Source organism: Salvia splendens, chromosome 12 (genome assembly GCF_004379255.2).
Source record: "Salvia splendens isolate huo1 chromosome 12, SspV2, whole genome shotgun sequence".
NCBI lineage: Eukaryota > Viridiplantae > Streptophyta > Magnoliopsida > Lamiales > Lamiaceae > Salvia > Salvia splendens.
Genome location: NC_056043.1, coordinates 31,259,237 through 31,269,412, shown reverse-complemented (window position 1 = coordinate 31,269,412; position 10,176 = coordinate 31,259,237). Strand labels below are relative to the sequence as shown.

The following is a 10,176-nucleotide window of genomic DNA, read 5'->3' as shown; positions in this document are numbered from 1 at the left end:
TAAACTAAAATAAAGCAAAACTTGAAGTTGCCCATTGAATAATTTGAATCAATAGATTAATGATAGCTTAATGATAATAAAGAACACTAAGCAAATAAATAACTTTATTCAAAACTTTGTGAATACTTCATAATTCAACAACATAAAATAGGTACTTTAATAAACTACTGTCACTGTAGAGATGAGAAGATGTTTATTGAAAAACTGTAAACTGTGGTGGAGTGAAGTTGGTAGCAACGATGCAACTAATACCCAGGGTGGTGGTGGTGGTGGTAGTTGCCGGGAAATCCTCCATAATTATCGTTAGAGGTGCCGGTGGCGGGGTCATACGGAACAACGGCGGAGGGATCTCCATAATTGTAGCCAGCCATACCATTATTATCCCCCATTGCCGGATACTGCACCGTGTATCCCAACCCCGGCTGACCGTAGCGATAAGCACCGGGGCCCACCGAGGATGACGTGGCACCGCTGAACTTGGCTCCGACCCCGTGCTTGTACATCAACACCGAGTTCCTCAGCTGCTCGAGCTGCTCGTAGTTGAGATTTTCCATCTGCAGCGGAGGAACCATGCCGTCCAGCTCCCTCCTCCTCTGCTTCGCCTGCTCCACCCGCGTCTCCAACGCAACCAGCTCCTGGTTGCGCTGGGCCGTGGCCGCCTCGCTGTGGACCATGATCATCCTTTCCGCTGCATTCACTGGCGGCGGAGCCCCTCCACCTCCGCCGTTAGCTTGGAGGAACCTGATACATAAGTCCTCTATGAACTGACAGATCGTATGATGAATTAAGAAATATTATTTTCCTCGCGCCTTTTTAACTATTTCAGAAGGTTATATTATATGATGAATCATGAAATATTATTTTCCTCGCGCTTTTTCACCATTTCAAAAGGTTATTATATGATGAATTAAGAAATATTATTTTCCTCGCGCTTTTTAACTATTTCAGAAAGTTATATATGATGAATTAAGAAATATTATTTTCCTCACACTTTTTCACTATTTCAGAATAACCTGTTGGTGACAGCTTCGACGCTGGGGTGGCCGAAGGAGTGGGGCTTGTTGCCCGGGGGAGAAGACCACAAGGGCGCACTCGGCGCCGCACAGTATGCTCAGCTCGCTCGCCTTCTTGAAGACGCCTGCGCGGCGCTTTGAGAAGGTGACCTGGAGATTGGTGTCGTTCTCGATCTTCGCCATCTCGATCTTCTGTCTCCCCTTGCCCTTCCTCCGTTGCTCGTTTTCGGGATGCACCATCATGTGGTCGTCGCCGTCTTCGGGATGCATCGGGTAGTCGTTACCGTTACCTGATGCATTCATTGTGAAAAATGAAAATTGATTGGATAATATTTGTGTTTGGTACAAAATGACTAGGTTGAGTTTCTATTTATAATGGAGAGTGAGGTATAATTTTGAAATTGGTTTTACTTCATTATTAATTTGAGTAATTGTTCTTGCTGATTTTGTCACGTGGAGAATCCAACAGAGGAAGAGACAAATCTTTGAACAGGTGAATTCTAATTAATTTTCCATCGTTTTGTTCAATTTTAATCATCAGAAATCACTATTGAGGATTCTTTGTTATGTTTATATAGGTGTCACAATAAAGACCCATTATCAGTATTTTCTTAACATAAAAAATGACAATCCTTGACGCGGGTTCGGGCACATCTAAAATGAAATTTGAAATAATATTTTAATATAATTATAAATAAAAAGTAAAGATTGGTTACTTTTGAACGTGAAGTACTAGCTCGTTCTTAATTGGGAATGCATGACTAAAGTCACAAACAATAATAAATTTCATTGAGAACTACTCCCTTCGTTCCGCAATAGTATAGGCATTTTTTTTCGGCACGCGAATTAAGAAAATTTGTGTTAAGTGAGTTAAGTAAATGATAATAAAGTAGGAAATGAAAAATGTAGAAAGATGTAGATAGAGTAAAGTAAGTGAGAATAAAAATGTTGACTTTTATGGAAATAACTCTACTACTATGGAACGCACCAAAATGTCAAAATAACTATACTACTATGGAACGAAGGGAGTATTGTTTACATATGATATTTTTTCTAGGGTTGAGAACAAATTTACTTGTGAATTAGCCTTTAAAAAATACTACCCCCGTCCCCCAAAATTCGTCACAGTTTGACCAGGCACGGGTTTTAAGAAATATAATGGAAAGTGAGTTGAAAAAGTTAGTGGATTGTGAGACCTACTTTTATATATTAGTTTTATAATAAAATGTGAGTATGAATGAGTTGGTGGAATATGGGACCCACTACTAAAAATGGTAAAAGTAAAATGGGACAAATTTTGGGGGACATACGAAAATGGAAAACTGGGACGAATTTTCAGGGACGGAGGTAGTACTAATTTAGGCTAAACATATCCGTGGCCGTGAGTTGCATTATTTAATGAGCGATTCTCGTCGTAATATCTTGATCGCAAATTAATTAATAGGTGAATTGTAAGAATGTTAACGTGTACATCACTGATGTAGCGATGCCACGTGTGCATACGCATGATGCGGCCGGGGAGGACATTTATTAATGTAAACCGAACCCAAAAAGTTCCACCCGGCCTGGTCATTTTGGCCCTTATTGCAACTCGATAGGTAAATTGCACGCATCCTTGCGTGATTTTTTACATGGAGAGAGGGAAATAAGAGAAAAAATACCTAGTGTTATCCCCATTCAGCACCCGCTGCCACACACACTACCTAAACGCTCAAGAACATTCTTGGACGTGAAGATTGTAGATTGAAGATTGAAGAATTGAAGCTTCTACTCCGATAATTCATCCGTTGGGACTATCTAGTTTGATTTCCTTAGTTTAATTGTTTGAACATTGAGTAGCTGTGAATATGAGGAACTAAATTCATAAGTTTTTATCTTATTGATTTCTCCTTTTCCTTGCTCTCGTGGTTATTTGAATAATTGCTTGTGCCTTTTTCATTCAATAGATTAGTGATTAGGTACCTCTGGATTGTGTTGAGCCGTAAAAAAGTGAGTCATTCGTGAGTTATAAATTCATTATATTTTCGTATAATTTGGATGTAGTAAAGATCTTATTAGTGGTGAATTACTTATATTTTGTCCATACTTTGCAATCACAAAGCCAATCATTTGAAGTAAAGGAACACATAGGAGAGGCATTAACATACATCAGATCATGCACCATGAAAACACATTCATTATCAGTGGCCACATTGACAAGATTTTCATGCTGGGTGTCATTATTACTAATGTGGAGTTCGGGTGTGCACCACCGAGAACCCAACAATATAAATTAAAGACAGTAAAAACAACAAGAAACACTAAGCAAACAAATAACTTTATTTCATAATTTGTGGATACTTGATAGTTGATAAATCAACAACAGTAAAATAGGTATTTTAATATAGTAAATGTAGAGATGAGAAGAAAGTTATTGAAAAACTGTAAACTGTGGTGGAGTAATCACGGTGGCGACGGCTTAACACCGGCCGCCGCTGAAGACCCGCCACCATTGAGCTTGGCTTCGGCCCCATGCTCGAACATCATCAACGAGTTCCTCAGCTGCTCGAGTTGCTCGTAGCTGACGTCTGTGCCTCCACGTTGGCCAGCTCGCTGTGGGCCATGACCGAATATAATTATTTATTTTATGCATGAAAATGTTAGTTGAGAGCTGATAATCTGCATATTATTTATTTAAACTTATTTTCATATATGAATAAAGAAATATTATTTTTTGAACTCTTTCGCGCGCTTTTTAACTAATTGATAGTATTTTACTTGTACGAGAAGAACCTGTTGATGACAGCTTCGGCGCTGGGATGCATGGTGTGGTCGTTGTTGCGTTACCTGATGGATTCATTGTGATAATTGATTGAATAATGTATTTGTTTTTGGTACAAAATGACAAGCTTGATTTGCTATTTATAATCCAGAGTGATGTATAATTTGGAAATTGGTTTTACTTCATTATTAATTTGAGTAATTGTTCTTGCTGATTTTGTCACCTTGAGAATCCATGAGAACAAGAGAGATATCTTTGGACAAGTCAAATGTAAGTAATCATTAATCAAAGTTCTTCAAAAATCACTATTGAGAATTCTTTGTTATAATTATCTATAGGTGTCACAATAAACACACATTATCAGTATTTTCTTTACATAAAAAATGGAAATTCTTGACGCGGGTTCGGAGGACACGTCCAAAATGAAATTTGAAATAATATTTTATTATAATTATAAATAAAAAGTAGTATGTCGTAAATATTAGTTAGGGAGTAGTACTTTTTAATGTGAAGTACTAGCTCGTTCCTAATTGTGAATACATGGCTAGAGTCACGAATAATATATTTCATTGAGAATTATTGTAAACGTATGATAATATTTCTAGGGTCAAGAATAAATTTAGTTGCGAATTAGTCTTTGAAAAAGGAAAATTTAAGTCTAAAAATATCCGTGGTCGTGAGTTATATTATTTTAAGAGCGATTCCCGTCATAATATCTTGATCGCGAATTAATTAATAGGGGAGCTATAAGAATGTTAACGTGCACATCATTGATGTATCAATGCCACATGTGCATACGCATGATGCGGTCGGGGAGAACATCTATTAATATAAGCTGAACCCAAAAAGTTTCAAGCTCAAAATTTTAAAAAGCTATATTTTTCGTAATTCGATTTAATTGCGTTGGCATGATTCACATAAACTACATATGAAGCCAATGATTTTATAGATATATAAATTTTAAAGAATTAATTGGTGGGTCTTAAGCCCTAGGTTGGTCAACCCTGAGACTGATAGATTTGATCTACATCATTTCATTTTTTGGCATTCTCTCTAATTTTTTCATTTCTACTTTATTTTCTCTTTTACTTTATTCTCATCTTCTTAATTAAGAGGACACCATTTTTTAAATCCATTGACAAAAAGAAATGTCTCACTTAATAAGGAACAAAGTGGGTGTATTTTATGAGATTGGTTTGATTTAATTGCATAAGCCTTTGCACAACTATTTACATAACCTACTAAAAATGTTAATGATAAATAAATATAAAAATTATAAAAAATTAATTGGTGGGGTCTTAACCCACAGTCGGTCAACCCCTGGGACTAATAGATTTGATGTACATCTCTGATGTAGAAGGTCTCGAGGGCATAAACGAACTTCATAAGTTTCGAGCTCAAAATTTTGGAAAAGTTATATTTTTGTGATTTGATTTAATTGCATAAGCATTTGCACAATGATTTGCATTATCTACTAAAACAATAATAATTATATAAATATAGAATTCTTAGAGAATTAATTTGTAATATTATAAGCCTCGGGTCAGTCAACCCTTGGATCAATAGATTTGATGTACACGTAGATCATTGATGTAGCAGTACCACGCGTGCATACGCAGATATGGCCCGAGGGAGGACGTTCATTAATGTAAGCTGAAATTTATAAGTTTCGATCTCAAAATATTAATGGATGTATTTATGTGATCGATTTAATTACATAATAACATGTACAACGATTCACACAAACTACTAAAAAATAATTAATGTTTTATAAGATAAAACTTCAAAACTGATTCTCTATACTTGCCAGAAAAAACTACTAAATCCTTGCCATTTTTCATTAAACCAAATTGTATGAAAAAATATTCTCAACAACAAATAAAAGTTCGGTGGATTCGATATTGAATATTTGACGGTTTTGTTTCGGTTTTGTTTTTTGCAGTGAAAGAATAAAGGTATTAGAATGAATAGAGTAAGACCCTAGTGAATCTTTAGAGATATTTTTTTCATTTAAATTTTTTTAATTCATCATATTTTCGTATAATTTGCATGTAAGCTTATATAATTGGTGAATTAGTTATATTCTGTCTATACTTCGCAATCACAAAAGACTATAATTAAGGTTAATTTACATAAGTTAATCACAATAAGGCACACTGCGCAAACTGCAAACATATAACTTTATTTGAAAATTTGTGGATACTTCATAATTCAAACTAGTATAATACTAGGTCTTTTAATATAGTAAATGTAGAGATGAGAAGAAAGTTATTGAAAAACTGTTAACTGTGGTGGAGTAATCACGGTGGCGACGGCTTAACACCGGCCGCCGCTGAAGACCCGCCACCATTGAGCTTGGCTTCGGCCCCATGCTCGAACATCATCAACGAGTTCCTCAGCTGCTCGAGTTGCTCGTAGCTCGAACATTAAAAATACTGACGTGGCGGGGAAAATGGGTTATAGCTGATTTTTGGATCGTTACTGTGGTGAAGCAAAACCATATCCCACATCGGAGAATGGACAAGAGTTGCAAGCATATAAATGGGCTACCCCAACTCCATTAGTATGAGGCCTTTTGGGGAGTACCCCAAGAGCAAAACCGTGAGGGCTCTGCCCAAAGCGGACAATATCATACTAATGTGGAGTTCGGGTGTGCACCACCGATACCCAACAGTTACTGTGACTGCCGTTACTTTGACCCCGGCCCGTACCCCATGGCTAGGCTGAGTCTCATACTGCTCGAAAACCCCACCTCTACCCGCCATTTAAACTACGCTCACGACGCGTTAACGAGCTCCTCCAACCCTAATTCATATTTCATTCCCCACAAAAAGCAGGTGGAACTAAATCCCTTCCTTTCCATTTTTATATTAAACCAAGTAGTATGAAAAAATATTCTTAATCACAAATAATAGTTTGGTGATTAGACATGGATTATTTGCCGGCTTTGTTTCGGTTTTCTGAAAAAATAAAGGGAATAGAATTAGAAATTTAGAATGAATCTTTAGAGATATTGTTTTCATTTAAAATTTTGAATTAGTTATCCGCGTTAGAGATATTTAGTTGTATTTTGTCTATACTTTGCAACCACAAAGAGCTAGAGATAATAAGGCTAATTTAAACAAATCAAAAACACAAAGCAAACAAATAGCTTCACTTGATAATTTGCGGATACATTATAATTTAAAAACAGTAACATAAATATTTTTAAAAAGTAGCTGTAGAAATGAGAAGAACTTCATTGAAAGACTGTAAACTGAGGTGGAGTGAAGCTGGTAGCGACGATGCAGCTAATACCCAGGGTGGTGGTGATAATAGTTTCCGGGAAATCCTCCATAATTTGCCCCTCCCTGAGCACCGTCGATGCTAGCGTCAGAGCTTCCGGGAAATCCTCCATAATTAGCCCCGCCTTGAGCGCTGTTAATGTCGCCAGAGCTGCCGGGAAATCCCCAATAATTAGCCCCGGCATGAGCGCCGCCAACGTTCGCATTGAAGCCTCCAGCGGCGGCGTTGTAGGGATCTCCATAGTTGTAGCCCATCGGCGGATACTGCACATTCTGTCCATACCCCGGCGCATTGCCGCCGTAGCCATAAACCCCGGCGCCACCACTGAACTTGGCTTGGACCCCTTGCTTGTACATCAGCACCGAGTTCCTCAGCTGCTCGAGCTGCTCGTAGTTGAGATTTTCCATCTGCAGCACCGGAGGCATCCCGTCGAGCTCCCTCCTCCGCTGCTTCGCCTACTCCACCCGCGCCTCCGCAGTGACCACCTCCTGGTTGCGCTGGTTTTCCGCGGCCTCCTGGTGGGCCATGACTGTTGTCAATTGAAACTAAAAATATAATGTATAACTGTCTCACATCGGTGTCAAGAGAAAAACTGAAACTAGGATATAAGTCTCATGGGCCCCTCCTCCTATCACCAATTGGTTTTAGGATGGAACTCATGGATTTCTATCAATGACCCTCCTGTCGGCAATAGTGCCTCTAGCTGGCGGCGCTCCACCACCACCGCCGTTAGCCTTGAGGAACCTGATACAGATATATTTATTCATATGATGAATTAAGAAATATTATTTTCCTCGCACTTTTTTAACTATTTCATAAGGTTATTATATGATGAATTAAGAAATATTATTTTCATCGCGCTTTTTTCACTGTTTCAAAAGAACCTGGTGGTGATAGCTTCGACGCTGGGGTTGCCGAAGGAGTGGGGCTTCTCGCCCGGTATGCCCAGCTCGCTCGCCTTCTTGAAGACGCCTGCGCGGCTCTTCGAGAAGGTGACTTAGAGATTGGTGTCGTTCTCGATCTTCGCCATCTCGATCTTCTGTCTCCCCTTGCTCTTCCTCCGTTGCTCGTTTTCAGGATGCATCATGCTGTCGGGATGCATCGGGTAGTTGTTGTTGCCGTCACCTGAAGCATACATTGTGATAATTGATTGGATAATATTTGTGTTTGGTACAAAATGACTAGGTTTAGTTGCTATTTATAATCGAGAGTGGTGTATAAATTAGAAATTGGTTTTACTTCATTATTAATTTAAGTAATTGTTCTTGCTGATTTTGTCACCTGGAGAATCCATAAGAGGAAGAGAGAAATCTTTTGGGATATAAAACAAGTGAAATGTAATTAATTTTCCGTCGTTAAGTTAAATAGTACTCATAAATCAAAGTTCTTCAAAAATCACAATAGAGGATTCGTTGTTATAATTATATATAGATGCCACAATATACACACATTATAATTATCAGTATTTTCTCTACATAAAAAATGGAAATTCTTCACATCTAAAATGAAATTTGAAATATTATTTTATTATAATTATAAATAAAAAGTAGTTTTTAACTTTAAGTACAAGCCCGTGCTTAGTTGAGAATATATGACTAAAATCACGAACAATAATAAATTTCATTGAGAATTAGTATTGTTTAAATATGATAATATTTCTAGGGTGAGAGAATAAATTTAGTTGTGAATTAGCCTTTAAAAAAGGTTGTCGTGAGTTGCCTTATTTAAAGAGTGATTCTCGTTGAAATATCCTAATCGCGAGTAATTAATAGGAGAGATGTAAGAATGTTAGCATGTACATCATTGATGTAGGAATGCCGCATGTGTATAGGCAGGTTGCGGCCGAGGAGGACATTTATTAATGTAAGCCGAACCCTAAAAGTTTCGAGCTCAAAATTTTAAAAACTACATTGTCTGAAATATGATTTAATTGCATAAGCCTTTGTAGTATGATCCACGTAAACTCTGTATAAAGCTTATGATTTTATAAATAAAAAAATCAAAATTCAAACGACGTCGTTTCTGATGGATAAAACGACGTCGTTTTATACATCATCATTCAAAATTAGGTTATATCGCCCAAATCAAACGCTATTCACTCCTCCTCTCTCGCTCGATTCATCCACCCCCAACCATTTTCCATTCTTGGATTCAAGTCGCGATTCATCCACCCCCATTGGAAGCGAAAATCCCGTAACAAGGTAAGACCATTGCTTCATTTTAGGGTTCAATTCGCGATTCATCCTACCGATTTTTCGTTAAAGAAGCGATTGATTTCGTTGGGTTTAGGGGTCGATTTAGGTTTCCAATTTAGGTTTGCGATTTAGGGTTTAATTTCGAGTATGAGATTTTGTGGTGCCCGAATTGTGCAGTTGGCAACCTGCAATTTAGCGATTTCCCGTGTGCAATTGACAATGGGTATTTAGGGTTCATGACTGTTAATATGAGTTTTGATTGTTCAAATGCAGGATGTCGAGTTCTTCCCAGCATTCGAGCATAACGTGGCCGAGGTTTGAGGCAGTGGTCTGTGATCACGGTCTTGAAGCTGATGTGGTGACATCCAATACGGATGCCAATCCCGGACGACGCTTCTATCGTTGCCAAGTCTGGAAGGAGGACGACTGTAAATTCTTTCGTTGGATTGATCCATCATTGCCACCGAATCAAGAGTATTTTTTCAAAAAACTGAAGCTTGATAGGGACAACGTGCAAAGAGCATTGAGAGATAGGGTTGCTAAGCAGGATGCACTCGACGAGAGCGTCCGTTCGAAAACCGTTGAAGTTGAAGCACTCCAAGGTGTTGTCGCACAGTTGCAGCGTCAAAACCGTAACTTGAAGGTTGTCATTTGCATGTTATGTATCGTCTTGTGGATCTTATTGTAGCTTAGCTAACATAACTTCAGATCTTGTTGTAGCTTAGCTAACATAACTTCTATGTAATGATCTATGCATGTTGAACTCCAATGTAATACACTCCTATGTAGTGAATTTTCCTCTATGAATGCATTGAGTTTTGAGTTCAAAAGCAGCATAGTGTGAGTTATAGTACTCTGCCTCATAGTATGTTTTTGGTGCAACACCACACATGGTTTAGACATATAGGTTTGGTTGAACACA

General features: G+C 38.0%; 2 protein-coding genes across 2 annotated transcripts; both read right to left on the bottom strand.

The window, feature by feature from the left end:
- Window positions 1-245: 245 nt before the first annotated feature.
- On the bottom strand, window positions 246-1,316 carry LOC121757883 (agamous-like MADS-box protein AGL62). The gene is made up of 2 exons (XM_042153347.1): window positions 1,066-1,316; window positions 246-741 (listed from the first exon to the last, which is right to left on the bottom strand). The coding sequence occupies exons 1-2, from the start codon at window positions 1,314-1,316 to the stop codon at window positions 246-248; spliced, it is 747 nt and encodes a 248-aa protein (XP_042009281.1).
- Window positions 1,317-7,064: 5,748 nt separating this feature from the next.
- Window positions 7,065-7,484, bottom strand: LOC121757881 (abscisic acid and environmental stress-inducible protein-like). Its single transcript, XM_042153346.1, has one exon. It carries the CDS (start codon window positions 7,482-7,484, stop codon window positions 7,065-7,067), a length of 420 nt encoding a protein of 139 aa, XP_042009280.1.
- Between the last annotated feature and the right edge of the window lie 2,692 nt (window positions 7,485-10,176).

What these genes read in the sequence shown, in the direction of transcription:
- LOC121757883 (XM_042153347.1), bottom strand. Translation starts at nt 1,316, where the DNA reads ATGAATGCATCAGGTAACGGTAACGACTACCCGATGCATCCCGAAGAC. An exon ending in CTTGTGGTCTTCTCCCCCGG is followed by an intron (nt 742 to 1,065) that starts GCAACAAGCCCC and finishes CTTATGTATCAG; the next exon opens with GTTCCTCCAAGCTAACGGCG.
- LOC121757881 (XM_042153346.1), bottom strand. Translation starts at nt 7,484, where the DNA reads ATGCCTCCGGTGCTGCAGATGGAAAATCTCAACTACGAGCAGCTCGAG.